This window comes from Astyanax mexicanus, chromosome 8 (genome assembly GCF_023375975.1).
Source record: "Astyanax mexicanus isolate ESR-SI-001 chromosome 8, AstMex3_surface, whole genome shotgun sequence".
In the NCBI taxonomy this organism is placed as follows: Eukaryota; Metazoa; Chordata; class Actinopteri; order Characiformes; family Acestrorhamphidae; genus Astyanax; species Astyanax mexicanus.
Genome location: NC_064415.1, coordinates 42,737,204 through 42,759,395, shown reverse-complemented (window position 1 = coordinate 42,759,395; position 22,192 = coordinate 42,737,204). Strand labels below are relative to the sequence as shown.

General features: G+C 38.9%; 1 protein-coding gene across 1 annotated transcript; it reads left to right on the top strand.

Annotated features, from left to right (window-relative positions):
- The first annotated feature begins 3,986 nt into the window (after window positions 1-3,986).
- On the top strand, window positions 3,987-21,556 carry LOC103038536 (immunoglobulin gamma-1 heavy chain). Its single transcript, XM_022677705.2, has 5 exons — window positions 3,987-4,041; window positions 4,235-4,524; window positions 15,831-15,927; window positions 19,823-20,146; window positions 21,414-21,556. The coding sequence occupies exons 1-5, from the start codon at window positions 3,987-3,989 to the stop codon at window positions 21,539-21,541; spliced, it is 894 nt and encodes a 297-aa protein (XP_022533426.2). The 3' UTR covers window positions 21,542-21,556.
- The last annotated feature ends 636 nt before the right edge of the window (window positions 21,557-22,192 follow it).

The following is a 22,192-nucleotide window of genomic DNA, read 5'->3' as shown; positions in this document are numbered from 1 at the left end:
AGTGGACTTCAAATTTCTCCATTTGTGGACTGTGGATTGGTAGACTCCCAACAACAGAGATGGTTTTGAAACATTTTACAGCCTGATGAGCTTCAACAATTATTTTTCAAATCTCCTCATAAATCTCAATTGTTTGTACCATGATACACTTCCAGAAACAGGTTTTGTGAAGACCAGACTAACTAACTAACTAACTAAACTAATTGCTAATAATTGGATCATTTTCCTCAGTAAATAAATGACAAAGTATAATATTTATATATAAATATTATATTAAGGGCTTTACAAACTTTAAAGCACCTCTGTTAAACAACAACAGTTAAGTAGATGGTGCAATCATCTGTACTCATATAGATGTACCTATGCGTTTATGTACATATGCATGCATCCATGAGTAAATGGCAAACTGCCTTTGTCAATATTTCTTTGAATTAAGCCAGCGACACTTCTGACAATGCGTCCGATGCTTCTCAAACACAACCACTGAACCACACAGCCTCTAAATCCAAACACAGCCAGCAAATATGTAGGAGACTTTCCCACAATCCTCCTGACATCTGTCTTTACTGGTCTAGCATAAGCCTTCCAACCCCCCTCCCCTCACATCAGCTACCAAACCTCATATCTCAACCTTTTCCTTTTATTGTGTGTGTGTGTTTGTGTTTAAAAGACAGAGAGAACATGTGCCAAGAGTGGCAAGATTTGTGTTTGGAGCACTAAGTGTTAAGCATTTTTTGCCAAGAACACTGCACCAGCTGTTCAGCATGGTGGAGGTAGCATCATGCTCTGGGAAAGTTTTACTTCCATTGGAACAGTTGCACTTTACAAGTAGATGGAATAATTAAACCATCAGATAAACTATAACTTTGTATTTGTTAAAGGTACAGTGGCTTGCTAAAGTATTCATTCCACATGCATTCTCAAACATAAATGCATTGTATAAAGATTTAAAGTGATAAACCAACACAATACTTGTAACACATAATTGTGAAGTGAAACAAAAATAATACATTCTTTTCAAAATTTTCATCAAATAAAAATCTTACAAATTGTGTGACATGCAAAAGTATTGCACCCCTCTATGTCAATACTTAGTAAAGCACCTGTGAACAGCAATTTTCATGTCTTGCCACGGATGCTCAACTGTAGCTCTGGCTGTATGTTTAGGTTCATTGTCTTACTGGAAGGTAAATTTCCTTCTCAGTCTTTCGCAGCCTCTTACAGATTATCTTCCAGGATTGCCCTGTATTATTTAGCTCCACCCATCTTCCCATTAACTCTGACCAGCTTCCCTGTCCCTGCTGAAGAAAGGCATCCCCACACCATGATGCTGCCACCACCATGTTTCAGAGTGGGCATGGCGTGTTCAGGGTGATGAGCAGTGTTACTTTTCTGTCACACGTAGTGCTTTGCATTTCGGCCAAAAAGTTCAACTTTGATCTTATTTGCAGACAAACCAAGTCTCCCTGAAGCTGCGGGAGTCTCCCGCATTTCGGTAGCGGCTCCCTGATGCCTGCGAGTCACATATAATCTCCCGGAGTTCAGAACGAGTGCCCCAAGAGTGCACTGCACACAAACGCGCACACAGGCGACAGACTTTTTTTCTCTAATCGTGTGTGGGAAGGAGAGAGAGAAAACAGAGAGGGTTCTGATTGGCCTGTTCTCTGCAAAGAGTCTGTGAGACAGCCAATCAGTTTTTAGTGTGGGCGGGCAGTGTTTTTCCCCCCTCCCGGACAGGATTTGTTCAGTGAGTGAGAGAAAGCAGATCATGGCGGAGGCAATATTAATAATTATTGTAATATGATATGAAATGTTTTTGATGTTGTGCAATTTTTTGTGATATTGTAACTGTCATTTTTTTTGTCAAATAAAGGCTTTTTTTCCAAAAAAAAAAAAAAGGAAAGCAGAGCCAGGGCCTTCCAAAAATAAAAAAGATCAAACTCAAATTCACCTCTGAATACTCTAAACTTAATTATAAAAAAGTAAAATTAATTAATATAAAAGTAAAGTTTTGTTATCCTTTGGTGTGTTTGCAAGTTTTTTTAATTTATTTTTTTGGCGGGGGTGCTGGGGGGATCGTGGGGTAACCTCCCTGAAATCAACTTTTGCAACTTGGGATGTCTGAATTTGACCACAGAACCTTCTTTCACATGTTTGCTGTGTTCCCTACAAGGCTTCTGGAAAACTGCAAGTAACACTTTTTATGGCTTTCCTTGAACAATGGCTTTTCTTGCCACTCTTCCATACAGGCAAGATTTGTGGAGTGCACGACTTATACAGTGGTGTGAAAAAGTGTTTGCCCCCTTCCTGATTTCCTGATTTTTTGCATGTTTGTCACTCTTAAATGTTTCGGAACATCAAACCAATTTAAATATTAATCAAAGACAACACAGGTAAACACAAAATGCTATTTTTAAATGAAGGTGTTTATTATTAAGGGAGAAAAAAAATCCAAACCTACATGGCCCTGTGTGAAAAAGTGATTTGCCCCCTGAAATAGCTGGTCGGCCACCCTTAGCAGCAACAACTGCAACCAAGCGTTTTCGATAACTTGCAATGAGTCTTTTACAGAGTTGTGGAGGAATTTAGGCTCCACTCATCTTTGCAGAATTGTTGTAATTCAGCCACATTGGAGGGGTTTCGAGCATGAAAGACAGAGCTCTTCAAAGAGAACTTACTCTCCTAACACCTCTAACTAACTACCTTCCACTACCAGATCAGGAGAATCTCTCGCTATCTTTAATAAACTCCTGAAGACAGAGCTCTTCAAAGAGCACTTACTCTCCTAACACCTCTAACTAACTACCTCCCACTACCAGATCAGGAGAATCTCTCACTATCTTTAATAAACTCCTGAAGACAGAGCTCTTCAAAGAGCACTTACTCTCCTAACACCTCTAACTAACTACCTTCCACTACCAGATCAGGAGAATCTCTCACTATCTTTAATAAACTCCTGAAAACAGAGCTCTTCAAAGAGCACTTATTCTCTTAACACCTCTAACACACTAACTACTTCTAACCTTCTAATTTCCTTCTTCCCCTCCTTCACTTCTCTATCCCATTATTTCCCTTTGACCTCCTTTAAGCCCTATCTAAAAATGGGTTATTTTAACTTCTATTACTTTGTTCTTCACTATTGTAAGTCGCTTTGGACAAAAGCGTCTGCCAAATGTAATGTAATGTAAAAATGATTGATTAATCTTTATAATATTTAGTGGTACAAAAAGGACTTTCACTGAAAGGTACTCTGTTGTACGGCAATATAAGCTACAGCCCCAGCGACAAGCTTTGTACTCTTTTAAGTACAAATCTGTACTTATTTTTCTAAGTGTATACTGATACCAATATCATATTTTAAATTCGGTACCCGAACAATACTTTTTTTGATACTTTTTTTTAAAGGTAGGGTGCCATCACTGTTGTTTTTATCTTGCTGTGCATGCTCTCCACATTTGGTGTGTTTATTCACGTTTCAAGTATCATCAAGTATCAAAAACAAGCAACACATTTTTTTTAGACCTTTCTGTGCTCTGTAGTACCAAGACATTTCGGTTGGTACATATTTGGTATAGAGTTTTCATATTTAGCCTGAGTTCTACATCTGTGGCAATGTGACTGAATAAAACATCTGAACTGAATGATTTATAGGTGTGTCACATGACGTTTGTCCATATAGTTTATTAAACAAACAGTAATACACTGAGTCTTGCAGATGCAATTGTATGATCCTTATTTTTCATCACAGTTGTGATAATTGTGATTTTTCAGGTTATTAGTCAATGAAACACATCACATATCAATGGCCATAAATTAAAAACCTGACCCAATCAAGATAACTAAACTAACTTTAGAACAAACACATATTGAAACCCAATTGCAGGTTGTTTTTTCTCTTTAGTTCCCCCTCCCTTGACTGTCAGTACTTATTACTGTGTCATCCCCCAACATCAGCTGATCACAGTATCATCTGTCTTCTAACAGCAATGCGGCCTCTGGTCTCTGAAACATCCCTGCTCTTTACTGTCCTCATTAGCACAGGTAAGGTCAGGTCTTATTGCATGATTTATAGGATAAGGTTTGATGTTTTGTTACAGAATCATCCAGTGTTAACATTTATCTTAACATGTATTTTCTATCTATTGAGCCTAGTTTCAAATAGACTTTCCAATGATACACAGATTGCTCAGGATGCTTGCTTAATGACACAGTGAGATTCTGTTCCTTCCAACAGTGTTCAGTGCTGAGAAGCTGGAACAGAAGCTCATGATAACTAAGCCTGCATCTAAGCTTGCTATATTAGAATGCAAGTTCTCGGCAAACTGTGGCAACTATATCCACTGGTATCAGAAGAAGGGGGATGAAATCAGGAGGGTGCAGCACGTGGATGTCAACAATGGAAATCCTATAAATGAGCGTGGATTTGAGTACCTGAAATCCTCAAGGAAAGGTATCCAAAGTTTTGCTTTGAACATCCCTGAATTAAAGCCAGAGCATTCTGCCACTTACTACTGCGCCTGCTGGGTTGGTAACCACAGTAAGACACAGCTCATACACCCTCATGCACAAAATAATGGTGGTTGAGCTTTAAGCTACAGGAAATGACACCAGGATGTTATAGGAAAGATGTTCTGATAAAACATGAGCTTACAGTTTACAGAAATGCACTGCAAAAGTCAGGCCCCTTGCGACAAGGCAATTGGAGCTGGCCTGGGGCCCCCAGACAGCGATGACAAACTGCGTGAGCTCCCCTATAAATTCTACATTCTAAAATCTAACTAAAATTCTAATAAAAATATTATTCGGCCCCTTTACTTTTAGTGCAGCAAACTCACTCCGTATAAATGCACCTGCTCTGTGATAATCTCAGAGTTCTGTTTAAAGCACAGAGAGCATCATGAAGACCAAGGGACACACCAGGCAGATGCCAGATACTGTTGTGGAGAAGATTAAAACCGGATTTGGATACAAAAAGATTTTCCAAGCTTTAAAACCTCTCAAGGAGCACTGTGCAAACGATCATATTAAAATGGAAGGAGTATCAGACCACTGCAAATCTACCAAGACCCGGCCGCCCCTCTAAACTTTCAGCTCAAACAAGGAGAAGACTGATCAGAGATGCAGCCAAGAGGCCCATGATCACTCTGAATGAACTGCAGAGATCTACAGCTGAGGTGGGAGACTCTGTCCATAGGACAACAATCAGTCTTACACTGCACAAATGTGGCCTTTGTGGAAGAGTGGCAAGAAGAAAGCCATTTCTCAAATATATCCATAAAAAAGTCTTGTTTAAAGTTTGCCACAAGCCACCTGGGAGACACACCAATCATGTGGAAGAAGGTGCTCTGATCAGATAAAACTAAAATCAAACTTTTTGGCCACAATGCAAAACGTGATGTTTGGTGTAAAAGCAACACAGCTCATCACCCTGAACACACCATCCCCACTGTCCAACATGGTGGTGGCAGCATCATAGTTTGGGCCTGCTTTTCTTCAGCAGGGACAGATTTGGGAAGATGGTTAAAATTATGGGAAGATGAATATGAGGAGGCAAATACAGGACCATTCTGGAAGAAAACCTGTTGGAGTCTGTAAAAGACCTGAGACTGGGACGGAGATTTGTCTTCCAACAAGACAATGATCCAAAACATAAAGCAAAATCTACAATGGAATGATTTACAAATAAATGTATACAGGTGTTTGAATGGCCAAGTCAAAGTCCAGACCTGAATCCAATGGAGAATCTGTGGAAAGAGCTGAAACTGCTGCTCACAAACCAACATTCTCCATCCAACCTCACTGAGCTCCAGCTGTTTTGCAAGGAAGAATGGGCAAAAATTTCAGTCTCTCGATAAGACAAACCCCAAGAGACTCGCAGTTGTAATCACAGCAAAAGGTGTCACTACAAAGTATTAACGCAAGGGGGCCGAATAATATTGCACGCCCCACTTTTCAGTTTTTTATTTCTAAAAAAAGTTTAAAATATCCGATAAATTTCGTTCCACATCACGATTGTGTCCCTCTTGTTGTTGATTCTTCACAAAAAATTACAATTTCATATCTTTATGTTTGAAGCCTGAAATTTGGCAAAAGTTTGAAAAGTTCAAGGGGGCTGAACACTTTTGCAAGGCACTTTAATTTACATATTGGGTGTGGCGTTTCCCCTACTTATCATTTTTGTGTTGTCTGTTGCCTAAAGCTACCTTATCCTAGGCATGAATTAGCATAATGTATGTGTTGATTGCCAGGCCTCAGTGTTGTAGGTTGCAAGAGCAAGTACATTACATTTTACATTACATTACATTTGGCAGACGCTTTTGTCCAAAGCGACTTACAATAGTCAAGTACAATGTAAAATAAGTTTAAAGGAAAAACATCTTTGGATAGGGATAAAAGGAGGACAAAGGGGAATAATAGGATAGAGGAGTGAAGGAGAGGAAGAAGGAAATGAGGTTAGAAGTAGTTAGTGTGTTAGAGGTGTTAAGAGAGTAAGTGCTCTTTGAAGAGCTCTGTCTTCAGCAGTTTATTAAAGATAGCGAGAGATTCTCCTGATCTGGTAGTGGAGGGTAGTTTGTTCCACCATTGGGGAACTCTGTATGAGAACAGTCTGGATTGCTTTGTGTGAATGTTTGGCAAAGCGAGGCGACGTTCACTGGAGGAGCGCAGCGGCCGGGAGGTAGCGTAAGCCTTCAGGAGCGAGTGCAGGTAGGAAGGAGCCTGTTCTGTCATCACCTTGTAGGCGATAGTAAGAGCTTTGAATTTGATGCGAGCATCAACTGGTAGCCAATGGAGCTCAATGAGCAGCGGGGTGACATGTGCCCGTTTTGGCTGGTTGAAGACCAGACGTGCTGCTGCATTCTGGATCATCTGGAGTGGTTTTACTACACAGGCCGGGAGGCCAGTTAGCAGGGCATTGCAGTAGTCGAGGCGTGAGATGACGACCGCTTACACCAGGAGTTGGGTGGCCTGTTGCGTCAGGAACGGTCTAATTTTTCGGATGTTATAGAGCGCAAAGCGGCAGGACCGAGCAACTGAGGCCACATGGTGCGTGAAGGAGAGTTGGTCATCAACCAGAACACCCAGGTTCCTAGCAATCTTTGTCGGTGAGAGAGAGAGAGAGTCGATACTTATAGAGAAGTTGTGTTGAAAAGATGGTTTTGCTGGTATAACCAGAAGTTCAGTCTTTGAGAGATTTAATTGAAGGTGATGCTCCCTCATCCATGAGGATATGTCAGAGAGACACTGCAAAATCCATGCAGAGATTGAGTGATCTTCAGGTGAGAACGACAGGTATAGCTGGGTGTCATCAGCAAAGCAATGGTAGGAAAATCCGTGTGAGCGGATAACCTGACCAAGAGAGGTGGTGTATATGGAGAAGAGAAGGGGTCCCAGTACCGAACCTTGGGGAACCCCAGTGGATAAGGAGCGGGCTGAGGACAGCTGTCCTTGCCACGACACCTTGAACGAGCGCCCAGTGAGGTATGATCTGAACCATGACAGCACATTATCTGCGATCCCCATGTTTGAGAGTATAGTTAGGAGGAAGTCATGGTTGACTGTGTCAAATGCGGCCGAGAGGTCCAGCAGAATGAGCACTGAGGACTGACCTACAGCTCTGGCAGTTTTCAACGCTTCAGTCACAGACAACAGAGCCGTCTCGGTAGAATGTCCTTTTTTGAACCCAGATTGGTTCTGGTCCAGAAGGTCATTCTGGGAGAGGAAGCCAGAGACCTGATTTAAAACTGCTCTTTCTAGTGTTTTAGAGAGAAAGGGTAGCAGTGAGACCGGTCTGTAGTTGTCAACCTGGGCGGGGTTGAGAGAAGGCTTTTTAAGCAGTGGTGTCACATGTGCTTGTTTGAAAGCAGTGGGGAATACACCAGAAGTTAAAGAGGCATTGATCGTGTGAGTGATAGCCGGAATGATTGCAGGTGCGATAGTTTGCAGTAGGTTTGAAGGAATTGGGTCAAGCGGACACGTAGTAGGACGGCTACGTGTTAGGAGAGCCAGTGTCTCGTTCTCAGTGAGAGGAGTGAACGAGGAGAAAGCAACGCCTTCGGTGGAGGGACACTGGGCAGTAGAGGATGCAGTAGGACTGCTACATTGTGCATCAGTAAACTGGTTGCTGATGGCCGCCACTTTGCCAGTAAAGAATGAGGCAAGTGTTTCAGCCGTAAGGCATGTAGCCGGAGGAGGAGGCGGAGGGTTGAGTAGTGATTTAAATGTAGCAAATAGTTTCCGGGAGTCTGTGAGAGAGCAGAATTTATTGTGATAAAATTCAGCTTTAGCAGTAGTGAGGTTGGCTGAGAAAGAAGCCAGGAGCAGTTGGTAATTTTTTAGGTCTGCTTGTTTTTGTTTTTTTTGCCATTTTCTTTCGGCAGCTCGGAGTTTGGAGCGTAGTTCCCTGAGTGTGTCATTTTTAAGCCATGGCTGCGGTTTGTTTGAGCTAATGGCTCGAGATGTAAGAGGACAGAAGTTGTCCAAACAGGAGCTTAGTGTGGAGCAGAGAGTGTCAGTGGCATCATTTACATTGAGTGATGAAAATGAGCCTGGTGGAGGCATATTGTTAGTCACCAGCGAGGAGTACTGGTCTGCTGAGAGATCTCGAAGATTTCGGCGGAACGAGACCATAGTAGGAGTAGCTGTGGGTTTATTTGAAATATGGACATTGAGTTTCATAAAGTAGTGATCTGAGACGTGCAAAGGAGTGACAGTTAGAGAGTCGGTGTCACAGTTACGAGTGAAGATCAGGTCTAGTTGTTTGCCAGCTTTATGTGTTGGAGGGCTGGGGACCTGCTCCAGTTCGAAAGACTGCATGAGGGATAGGAAGTCTGTGAAGCTGGTACTGTCATGGTGGATGTTCATATCCCCTAGAATGAGCATGGGACAATCTTGCTCAGGGATAGAAGACAGTAGCATGTCAAGTTCATGCGTGAATTCGCCCATTTGTCCAGGAGGACGGTAGAGAACAATAATGGCAAGTTTTGCTGGAGTATTAACCAGTGTGGCATGATACTCAAATGTATTGAATGTGTTTGCCGGTAATAGTGGAGTATGTTTTAAGCCATTAGCGATTAATAGGCCCGTTCCACCTCCTCGTCCAGAGAGACGAGAAGTGTGGGAGAAGGAATAATAATTGGAAAGAGCCGCCGGAGTAGCAGTATTTTCAGGTTTGATCCAAGTTTCAGTCAGTGCCAGCAGTTGTAATGACTGATGATTCGCATAAGAGACGATAAAGTCTGCTTTATTAACAGCCGACTGGCAGTTCCATAGCCCAACAGAGAATGAGGTAGTAGTGGGCGTGGTTTGTTTTAGTGGACGCAGGTTAGTATGATCCTGGCGCCTGTTTGTATTTTTACGCCTTCTGTGCGTGCCGTAGTACAATCCACTTTCTGTCTGCAGGGCACATGCATACACATGCACAATTTTGCAGCACTTTTAATGCTTAATTTGGTAAGCTAATGCTGCAGGTTGATAATCAGACACAGTTTAAACTAAATACACTGAAAAGAGAGAGGACGCTAGCTGTGGTGCTGTTGGTCCGTCTGTGTTTCTATATTAAAAGGTATTAGACCAGTACTGTCTGAATGTGTATCAGCTAATTATTGTTACATAATGAGACAGGATATGATGGGACAGGTGAACTCCCACTCCTGGTATGTCCTGTGTGTGGCCAGCCAATAAACCATGGATTTTCATGTTGTTTTTTTAAAGTAAAGAGCAGGTTCAGGCTCAGGTAAAAGAATAAAATAAACAAATAAAAAACACAGGATTTCATTTTCCAGCATAAGCAGATGCCAGGTAGACCAGGTATATAGAGAATGTTGCTGTTCGTGGAAGGTTTAATACAAATATGTAAAAGTGTGTGCCCAACCGTTTTTTTTATTCTTATATGCTGAAAATTTATATATAGATATAAAATACTTACTGTGGCTGGGTTCGACGTGTGCTCAGAACCCCTATGTGCGCGTAAAAAAAGAGGGAGCACATGCAGCACGCATGCATTGCCAAGATAGCAATAAACGTCTGATTGATAACTGTTCAGTCAGTGCTTTTTAAACTACGCAGATGCAAGGCATGAAAATAGACAATTTATGGTGTGTAAGATAGGGCTCTAAAAGTCTTGCATAACGCTCTTGTGAGAATTTGATTGTGTTTAATGACAAGAACTTTAACATCTAGTATAAGATGTTCTCTGAACAATAGAGACAGTTACCATATTTTTCACACTATAAGGCGCACCAGATTATAAAGCGCACTATCAATAAACATCTATTTTTTGGTCTATTTTCATACATAAGGTGCACCAGATTATAAGGCAATTATGCAACACTAGTAAGGAACAGAGATATCACCATGTTTTCCTTCTAATTCAGCAGGTCTTACCGCTGGTTGGTGAGATCTGTAAAGCTAAGCTAAGTTAAGTAAACAAATCTGTAACTATTAAAAATAGTTTAAATTGTTTTTTTTTTTTAAACATTTTCTTTTAAAGTCAAATGAGCGCTAGATGTTAATCTACACAGATTTCTCTCTTAAAAACTGTTTATTTGGTTGAGTACAGTCCAAAAATACTCCCCTCTGAACAGCGCAAGAGCTAATGCTTAGTGTGGTTCTTGGCTAATGCTAATGCTACTCCAGCAGTGCTAGATGGAGTTCACAGAAGTCTACAGGCTGATAATACCCACCTCTGAATGGTGAAAGGGCTAGCACAATTAGCGTCTAATGCTAATGCTGCTCCATCAGTTCTATCTAGGGTTAGCAGCAGGCTACAGGCAGATAATGCTCACCGCTGAATGGCAAAAGAGCTAGCGCTTAGCACGGTTAGCACATACCTGTCAAGTCTCCCGTTTTGGCCGGGAAACTACCGTATTTTACTCCTCTTTCCCGCCGTCCTCCCGTATTAGTATTTTCCCGTAAATTTCCCGTATTATATAAAAAAAAATATATAGAGACAGGGCATTGACCGCTCTGTGTCTCTTAACCAATTGTGGAGCCGGTTCAAAGAGAAAGTCCCGCCTTTTAGGAGAAACAGCCAATCAGCTTGCAAAGGAGAGTCAGTGTGGTGAAGCCACACCACCCCACCCCCCCCCCCCCCCCCCCCGCCGTCGCTGATGGTAAGATCTGGATATACAGCGATTTTTCTAAAAGAAAGGTAATGGTAGGCTAATCATGTAAACTGTGATGAGATTTTTCTGATAGCTAAATAAAACACACAGATTAAAACTTTTAAAATAAAAAAATACAGCTTGTGACTCAGCTTAACTAGAAATGTGGAAATTAATTCTATCACTATTTTTTAGCCAATAGATTACAATATGTTACAAGTTGGATTAAAACAAACCCTTTAGGCAGCCCTTGGCTGGACCTAGAACAAACACTCAGTGGAAAAGTGAAAATCTCTGACTTACCTTTCATTAGCTCCAGTATTAAACACTATAGCTGCTTTAAAAGCCTAAACATAAACACCACTCTGACAGCTTGGTGGGAATTTTTAAAGATAGCTAAGTCTTCACTAATACCATGTAAAAGGACACCCATTTGGAACAACCCAGATATATGTCAGAAAATAACAGTTATTAATTTTTCGCAATGGCAAGAGAAAGGAATTAAGAATTTAGAACATGTTATACAGGAGGGGACCTTTATGTCATTTGAAGATCTTATTTCAAAATACGAAATTAGCAGTAGCAAATTTCTGGAGTATCTACAATTAAAGTCCATTATACAAGCAAGATTTAATTTAAATAATCTAACATTAGAAATCCCAGTATTGATAAAAGAGTTCATGAATCTCTATACTCCTAAATTGTTATCAAAAATATATAAGTTATTATCCAAAATTAATGATTCAATATCCCTCCCAATTACAAAATGGGATCGAGATCTCTCCATGAACCCAGATAAGAACTTTTGGACACAGATATGTTTAAACAATTTCAAAATGACGAAAAGTCCAAATTTACAACTCATACAATACAAAATTCTCCATAGAACACATTATACAGGGCATAGAATGTTCCAAATGGGCCTTAGAGAAACAAATATATGCACTAACTGTTCGGGCAATCATATTGAGAATTATATACATGCTATATGGTTTTGCATGCCTGTTCAGAGATTCTGGCAGATGATATGTGAAGACTTATCTATCTGGTTTAATTGCAATATCCCAGCTTCACCCAAACTATGCATTTTAGGTGATGTAAGTGAACTAAACATGGAAACAAATATATTGCACATAGTTCTCACTGTCTTATGCATCGCTAAGAAAACTATCCTCATGAAGTGGAAATCAAAAAATGATTTATGCATAAATCACTATAGAAATTTACTTTTAGACCACATTAGTCTGGAAAGAATGTCTGCAACCTCAAAAAACCAATTGGCTACATTTGAATCTCTCTGGTTCCCACTGATCAGCTCCATCACATGATGGGGGTGGGCGGCTGTAGTTGTGTCTCCTGGTGCGTCCGGCAGGTGGCTGGGGGGGGATCGGGTGATTCGGGTGTCTGATGGCTCTGGGACTGGGGACGGTGGCTGCCGCTTGGTGATTTCTGTGTGCGGGCCCTGGTTGTTGGTGGGGGGGGCCTGGATGTATGCTCTTGTGGTCTTGGGGTGTGGGTCTGGGGGGCCCATGGTGGTGGGTGCTGGCCCTGTCCGGTTGGCTGGGTTCCCCTGTGGCGGTCGGGGTGCGGAGTCCGGGGCCCTGGTGCCCGTGGGCGTCTGTCGCCTGTTTGGGTCCCTCCCTGCGCTGGGGAGGGTCTATGCCTCTCTTGGGCGCGCCGTCATGGGGGGTGGTGGTTTGGTCCGTGTTGGGGTGTCTGGTTGGCATTCCGGGATTCTGGGTGCCCTCCCTGTGGGGAGGTAGGGGCGCTCAGGTGGGGAAGCGGCAGTCTCCCACTTAAGACCGGTTGGTCCTGGGCTCAGGACCACTGTGTGTGTATGAGAAAGAGTGGGATGTTGAGTGTAAATGTGTCTGTGTGTGTGCGTGTGTGTGCGTGTGTGTGCGTGTGTGTAATATCTGTTGTCTTTTGTATGTGAGTGGGGTGTGTATTTATGTTGTATTGCAGTGTGGGGATGGGGGCGCTGTCTTGCAGAGCGGCGGTGTCCTGGGGCCGTAGCCGCTCTACACCCTGGACTTGCCTTCCCTGTACTGCGGTTGGGTGTATGGAACTGGGTGCCTAGTGAGCCAGCAGTAGTTGGCTCTCTTCCTCCGGGGGGTAGTCCTCTGCCCCTCGGTCCTTTCCTGGCCCTTCCCCGACTCCTACTCAGTCTAACATCGCATTACACATACAAACTCATCATACAGCTTACACACATCATATCACACATAGGGTTTTGGGGGCAGGTGCTCCCTGCTCCTCAATTTTATTTCGCATTTTAGACATTGAGGGCCTTTGGGGGGGCAGTGTGGTTGGGTGCTGTTATTCAGTTCTCATATTACAGCTGTCCCTCCAATTTTAATAGCACTGTAGCTTTCATTCATTCTTCTCATTATACACATTCATATCACTGCAACATGCTGGGTGGGGGGAGGAGGGGGGTCAGGTCTTCTCACACCCTGGTTTCGTGCACCCTGCCTGGGGTGTGGGTCGGGTGGTTGTTCGGGGTCGGGCTGGCTGCTTCCCTAGGTTGCCGCTGGCTCGGTACTGGTGCCCGCATGCCCGCATGCCCGCATTAGGTGTTTATGTATGTTCTGTGTGTGTGACTGGTGTGCGTGACTGGTGTGTGTGACTGGTCTGTATGTGTGACGGATGTGTGTGTGACAGGTGTGTGAATGTGCATGTGTGCGTGAACAGTTGGTCCTGGGTTTGGGGCTGACTGAGCATGGACACCTGTGGGACATGGTTGCGTAGGGCGGGTTTTTGCCCTCCCTACCGCTCCACGCTGCTCTCTGCCGATCGTCACTGCCGTTCCTGGGGGGGTGGGCGTCCGTGGGTCCATGGGTGCGTTGCCGGATGCCCTAATGTGGTCTCTGGCCCGCCCCCTTGGTGGCCGTGGCCTGGGGGTGGCTTGGGCCCCCTTGGCGTGGGAGGGGGGGCCTGCCGGGTGTCGGGCTGTTCCCAGGTGCTTGGGATCTCGGGGGCCGCATGCTCGGCTCGTGCAGGGGGTGCTGGCCTGCCGGGGGGGTGGGCTGCTCGCTTCCTTTGGCTCTCTTTGCCATGGGGGCTTCGTCTGGAGTCTCCCCCGTCCTCATCTGGGGTGTGCACATGGTTACCATCGGGATGTGTGGCCGCGGGTCTTCTGGGCTCCTAATGGGCTGTGGATGGTCTGGGTCCACTGGGTTCTTCCCTATCTGCCTCTGGATCGCAGGGGCATGGTGGCGGTTTCTTGCCTCCATTGTGGTAGGCATTTCATGACATAATCCGTAACACATGACATATTTTTGCAAAAAACAATAGAATAGAAGTAACTGTGCATGTGTGTGTATGTATTTATGTGTATGTATTAATATGTATGTATATTTATGTATGTGTGTATATGTATAAGCATATGTATAGTTAGATATGTGAGTATGTGTATATATGTATGTTTGTTTATTTTATGTTTATTTTATTTTATTATTATTATTATTATTATTTTTTATTTTTTTCCTCTTTTCTTTTTCTTCTTCTTGTACCCCCCCTCCTGTACCTCACACTCCGATCCTTCCAACCCTGAACTCCCACAACTATATCCACACAAAATATATATATATATATAAAAAAAAAATAATAATAATAATAATAATAAAAAATAAAATAAATAAATAAATAAAAATAAAGTATTAATTGTCCTCCGAAGAGGGGGGGTGGTGGTTGGGCCAAAAAAAAAAAAAAAAAAAAAAAAAAGTATTAATTGTGTAGACCCATTAGGACTAATTTTTACTGATGGAAAATATCTGGTCCATGTCCTTTTAGTAAAAGCTCATGATACTATTTTAGGTCACCTACAGTCATTTTGCAGAATTTGTGCACCCTTTGTTAAATTTTAAATCTATTAAATAAATAAAAATATATAATAGAAAAGAGTGCATTTATGCCAAAAAGACATCTTAACTTTTTTTAAATATATAGAAAAGGATTTTTAATTTGGCTGTATTAAAAGAATGACATATGTAGGAATGTCCACAACATGTTCAGATTCTGATAATCTAATTGTAGTGTGTAAGTGTTTCACATGTGGTTATTTTAGATTTTTTGTAAACCTGTCTTAAAATGTAAGGGATACTGTACCTTCGTTGGGCTGGTGGGACGGCTTTAAGCGGACAGAGGAAAATATCCCTTATTTTTAAATCTAAAACTTGACAGGTATGGGTTAGCAGCTAATGCTAATACTGCTGGAGAACTAAACTGAAACTCTTGTATAACTCTGTACTTCATTGGAGTGGCTTTACTGCTCCTTACAACCTGACTGGTAGATTTCATACATAAGGCGCACTGACGATTTTTGAGGGCATTTTAAGGATTTTAAGTGACATATAGTGCAAAAAATATACTTTATACTCTTTTTAATACTTTTTATTTCGGAAAACTTTCAGAAGAAAAAACATATGAGCAGATGACTTTTGCTCTCATGCATTGAATGAAAAGTCAAAATATGTTTATGTGTTTATAACACTATCTTGAATATGTTAGACATAATGACATGATTAACTCAACTTGACAAAATGTGAGTTCACATGGCAGCACCTAGTGGTTAAATAGAGATGTATTTCTTTATGAATAAGTGATTATTTTTTTTATTCCTGCCAATCAGTCTTATTGTCTTCTGGCTTCTACTTCTCTATGGTTTATTAAACTTTACCACCTCTTTCTTTTTTTGAATCCAGTCACTGAATGTGAGGACATTAGAAGCTGCCAGCCATCAGTTCAGCACTTTTTGAACTTGATTATCACACTGTGGTTAATGAGAAAGTCTTTGGATCAGGCACAAGACTTTTTGTAACAGGTAAGAAAATAGCATTATATTTACTGTTTGTATGTGTAAATGTAAATGAATAGACTGAATGTATTTGTGACATTGAATGAGGCTGTATCGATTACATATAAAATATTAGTTGTTGAACATTAGTTGTTCTTACAATATATGTGTAAGTTACATATTCTGTTAGATACAAAATATTTATAACTAGGGGTAAGTAATAATGAACTAAACAATTCCAGTGAGTTAAGTGAATTTACACCCTGATTTCTACACTATAAACGAAATCCAACTTACAAATGTTGGAAAAAGTATTTTTATTACATTTTTTCTCAGTCACCCTGGAGCATTTCTCACATCAGAATTGAATTTGTTCAATCTGCACATCATCTAGTCCCTTGCGCTCATCACAGAAGCCGTTTCTTATTTGTTTTATGTAAACACTAAATTAAATCGCAAAGCTGTCTGCTGTTTCCCAAATTATCAATTGCTTCTGTCACACAGATCACAATATGAATGTTATATGTTACTCTCTTGTACCCACCAGAACAGCTCCCCATTACTTTACTGCATATGTCCCTACATACAAATTAGTTAAACTAGTTGTCAGAGCCTGTAAAGCAGATTTTATACTTTTTTTTTTTTCTGGTAAATATATCCAAAATATATACTGATGACTAACTAAAGTGCTCCTATATGCTCAGTGGAGCTAAAAATGGTTAATGGATGTAGAAACAAGACAAGTATTTATATTGACAATACTGCATATATACAGGACATACACAGAATTGAAATCAAGTTACTCTCCTTCCCAACAATTACAGCAAGTACAGATAATAAGATTATATATATATAAAAGAACGAGAGAAAGAATGAGAGACACTAAATGAACAATACAACAAGGACACATACATAGACATACGTGAGGCAAAGGACACAAGACAATAGTGCAATTGTGATGGGGGATTGAAGAGGGTATGACAGTACCATTGCAAACAGGACCCGTATAAACATTAGTGCAAATATAGTGGTATAAAAGCGCATAAAGTTCTCACAGACAAGCAGGTGGTCATAACGTTATGCTCGATCGGTTTATAATGATATATAGGACAGTAAGTGATCTGTGATCTGGCACTTGCTGTAATTTTAGAAATAAACATCTGATATACATAACTGTATCTCGTCCAGAATAATAATGAATGTAGTTTTGTAATGTAACATAATGGAATTAGAATTATGCAAAACATACACCAGGATGAGTCTGGATTGAACCTGATGAAACACAATGATCTGACAGTCTTTTCTGTCTGTTCCGTGATCCGACAACATGATCTGTCAATAAGTTACTGTATAAAAAAATTTAATCATAAAGGTGATTATGTTCAGTATCTTGTAGTCAGGCTCTTACAAACAGTAATGTAAAAGTGTGGATTGCTGAAACTGATTCATAATTCACATGAAAAAGCTGAGAATTTTTAAAATAATTTTCAATCTCTCATCAAAACATTAGCACTGAGAAAATCCATATAGGGTAAACTGAAAGAAGACGACCACTAATGACTAATCATTTAGACTGACTTGTTCGTATTTAATGACTAAAAAACTCTTCATTTTGATGTCTCTGACAGGTTCACTGACATATATACGTAGCTTTCAGACATAAACCAAAGATTATGTTAGAAGTGAGGTATGGGCATTAGCTGCTCATCCATTATGTTGGTGCTGTTTATACAAACTGTTTTGATTAAGGACGTAGAAGCAAGTTTGATATTGGGGGGAACACATTTGCTAAAATGAATCAAAGCCCACCCTATAGTGACTTATAACAACATTTTTAGAATTACTTTTAATCACAAAAAACTAAATAAATATTTTCAGTATTTCTGTTTATTATTAGTTAAATCCAACCAAGGATGACTTTTCAACCTAAACATGTTACTCCACATTACATTTACTGTTATTAGAAAACATTATGCCTACAATGTCTGAATTATATAAGTATGACAAAAACTGATCAGTTATTATCTAATATTTAAAATAATATAACAAAAAAAATATTATTATTATTATTATTATTATTATTTTATTTTTGTATTATTATTATTATTATTATTATTATTATTATTATTATTATTATTATTATTATTATGTATTGGCATGTCAATTCTGTAAATTTTCTCCATTTAAAAAAAAAAACTCAGTAGTGCTTTGTCCTGTGTTTTTTTTTTTTTTACTGAGAGCACTTACGATGTTGTCCTTTTATTAAAAGAATGTTACTTTACATTTCATAGAGATTTTTGGCAGCAGTTAATATCAACATTAGATAACCCAAACCCTCTCAGTTAGCAAAACAACACATTACCCAAAAGTCGTTTTTATTGCAGTATATTGTTATTGTTGGGATTCGTTGCTCTCATCACCGACCTCATGTGTAAAGTTGGTGTTGTGCCAAAATCTGCACCCCCGCCAGGAAAAGCACCCCCTCTCAGGAGTGTGCATCTACGTCTTCTTTATAAAAGCAGAGATAATTGCTTTAGCTAACTTTAATTAGAAACACACTTCTTAGAGGCGGTGCTTTTCATTGCTGGGCTTTCAAAACAAAACTTTATTTTAAAACTATTTCTGCTTTTTCTTCAGTACCTTTTTTTTACAGGCTTACCGATGTGCATTATGTGAACTGTTTTTTTCTATTTATTTGCTGTTCACAAATTCAACGAATTATTCTGTTATAGTAAAGAAAAAATAACAAAATATCATCTGGAAGTTGTTCTTTACACATATCTGCTAAAAATGTGAATGACATACGGGGAGTCATCACACCTTCATCATTTGTGAGAAAATATTCAACAAATTTGTTGGTTAGGTACTGAAAACTTTGCAAACGGCAAGATATTTCTAAACGTATAACATTAAAATGACATAATATAATAATATGAAATGAAAAATGAATCTATACTGTATCTAGCTGAAGTCTTGTTTTGGTAAAATATAGATTTCAATATCTAACTAAGTCAATAAGTGACTATAATTGATTACAAACATTTATCCAGTAGTGCATCAATTACAAACAATTACAAAATCATCTACAGGACATTCCTAAAAAAAAAATCTATGCAGTACATTTAAATGTTCTTAAATATGTAAAATTAAATCCTAATAAATGGATTAGAGTGAAAAACTAACTACAGATTTTAAAATGTTTCTGCAACTCTCAAAACTTACTGAAATGAGACTATTGCGAATGTGAATTTTGCAACCAAAGCGTTTTTTTTTATTAACAGAAAACACACATCTGCACATTTCAGTACACTCTTTATTTACAATTAACAGAATACAAAATACAAAAAACAGAATAAAATATTATAGTCATCATAGAAAAACTTTTTTGTTTCTCTCACTGTTAAATTCAGCAAAATCAACAAAAGGTGTCATTAGGTGTCAAAAAAATGCTGCGCAACAAAACAAAAATAAAAAAATAGAATTAAAACAAAAATATATTCCTAATCTAAAAAAACAATTCAGAAAAGATAATAACAATAAAACAAAAAATAAGAACACAGCAGAGAAGACAACAATCCATAATAATGCATAATAAACATGGCCATAAGGTGATAAAGGTTTAGTAAATAAATAGTGGAATAAATAATGTACTATATTTGTAATGCCTTATAATTGCATTATAACATATTTTGAATGTGTTCATAAGGTCTTAAAGGGAGTTTGTTAGATTCATTATACATAGTACTGATTTAAATTTTGTGTATGTTATGAATAGATAGACGAAATACAGGGCTTTGGAGCATTTTTTATTATCTTTTTATACAGTCCAGTAAGAAATGTCTGATGGAAAAAGCTTACAGTAAAAGTTTTAATGCAGATCAAATCAGACAGGTTGTGTTTGAAACGTTGTGTGTTGAAACAGGTGAAAGAACGGAGCCTCCTAAACTGTCGGCGTTCCCAGTGTCTCGATCCGGAGATGGGAGGAGTGTGCTGCTGTGTCAGGCCAGAGGCATGTATCCAGACCTGGTGAGGTTCATATGGAAGTATCAAGCTGGGAATGAGGTGAAGCTGTCAGACACAGAGGAGCTGCTGGAGCAGAGAGACGAGGGTCAGGAGGTCAGAGTGACCAGCATGCTCATCATAGACCAACAGAAAGCACGATCTAACACCTTCACCTGCTCTGTCCAACACGACAGAAGTGCTAATAATGACCTGAAGAGTGTGGTGATCCCTGCAGGAAACTCAGGTAAATCATCCCACCCTCTGCTCTGTGTTGACACATAATTCACATCACATGAAATCATTTCACACTTTACTGCATTACAAAGAAGAAAAAGAGAGAAAAAAGAAAAACTATATCTTTTGGTGAGGTAAAAATTAGTGACTATATAAAATAACAAACAAACACACAAACTACTATGATGAATAAAAAAAATAAAATTGTTTTTTTTTTATAAAGGGGGCAATTATATATAACTATAACCATATTATATATAACTACAACTATATTATATATAACTATAACTATTATATATTATATATACAAACTAATAAGCAATAGAAAATGAGAGGGCGTGTTCACGGCTGTGATGTGGTCAAAGGCACGAGCCGAAGGCAAGTAGATCATCACAGCTATGATGTTATTTTGTATTTTTAATTCCGTAACATTGTTAGGCTAAAATAAAATCTAAGTACACAGGTGGTTTATTGTGTCAATATTAAATCAAAATGATTGTCTCTGCAAATCTGGTGTTAAACCAGGAATAAAAATAATACACTATCATAATTTAATGCTTATAACTGAACTAAGGAACTTCACAGAGTCTATTAACCACAACACAACTCAAGCTGTAGCTTTTAATTTTGTTGGTTTCGATTACTTTTTATTAAAAAAATAAACAAATAAACAGTTTCTATGAATGTCTATTTTAGCTTATAAACATGCATTATAATGCATTTATTAAGCATTATAAACAGTTATAAAAAAAAATATACACGATATTATAGCTATGTTTACTATGCATTATGAATTGTGATAATAATACATTATCAGATCTGTTTATAAGATGTTAAATGTTAGTACCAAGATCCTCAACAAAGCTGCTTTAACAAAGCATGCTATCATTACTTTAATTACTAATTAATACTATTATATTAATGTTACATTCTATAATAGATTATACTGATTTATAATGTATTATAATGTGTTGTTTTACACTCTAAATAAAGTGACAGATGTTCATTATGTAAATATATAATAGTGACAGGAATATGTATCATATTATTACTTGTAATGTGTACATTAGGTACTCAACAGAAAGACAGATATCTTTGTTTTGAATTAGCATATAATAATTGAATTTGGTCTGTTGATGTTGACAGCTTTTGTTTTATTGGCTTTTTGCATATTGCCCCCACTCCAGGTTCCATATCTAACCATCTGTGTGTAGTCATTACAAAATAATAAATACATTTACAAAAATATGAAATATGCCATTTTTTGTATTTCTCAGAGGACGAGACAAAACCTGAGATTAACCCAAATCCTGTCCCAATCCCAACCTGTCCCCCTCCAAAAGAAGAAGAAGAAGAAGAAAAAGAAGAAGAAAAAGAAGTAGAAAACTATGGTATAAGTAAGTAGAATAATATAACTATTTCTGTTTCTGAGGGTCATTTCCCAAAATGTTTGTAAGTTTCTTTCAAGGTTGTGAGGTAATTTCTAAGTTTTTTGTTGTCTGTTGTTCTGCAGAGTTGATCCGTAAGCTGTATCTGTGCAGTGTGATGTATTTGATGGCGCTTGTGAAGAACGTGGTGTATTTCCTCGCTGTGTGTGTCCTGCTGTACAAGAGGAGAGCTGGAAAAGTGAACCAAAAATGAGTTTCATAAAACAACAAATATAATGTGCATCATTTACACAAAGTGACAAAATTTTCATTATATTCTCTTGTCAGTCTTAGACAAAAAATGTAATATGTTAATCACGTTTTGTTCCTTTTAAAAATCTATTTTTTTGTTGTTTAAATAAAGACGCTGTACTAATGGTGTATCAGTTTGATTATATGAGTTTCATTGCACTGTTGTTTATTAAATATTAAAATACTAATATTAAAACTACCCACAGGCCAAGGTAGTTGGCTTTGCCTTAACTAGAGTTTGTAATAATACATTTTTACAGAAAAAATATATATTTTTATACTTTTAACAAGAAACTCATAAATGTTAGTTGAGGCACTTAGTCTGCTTAGTGATAAAAATCACTAAGGAGAACATTTTCTTTTACAGTGCTGAGATC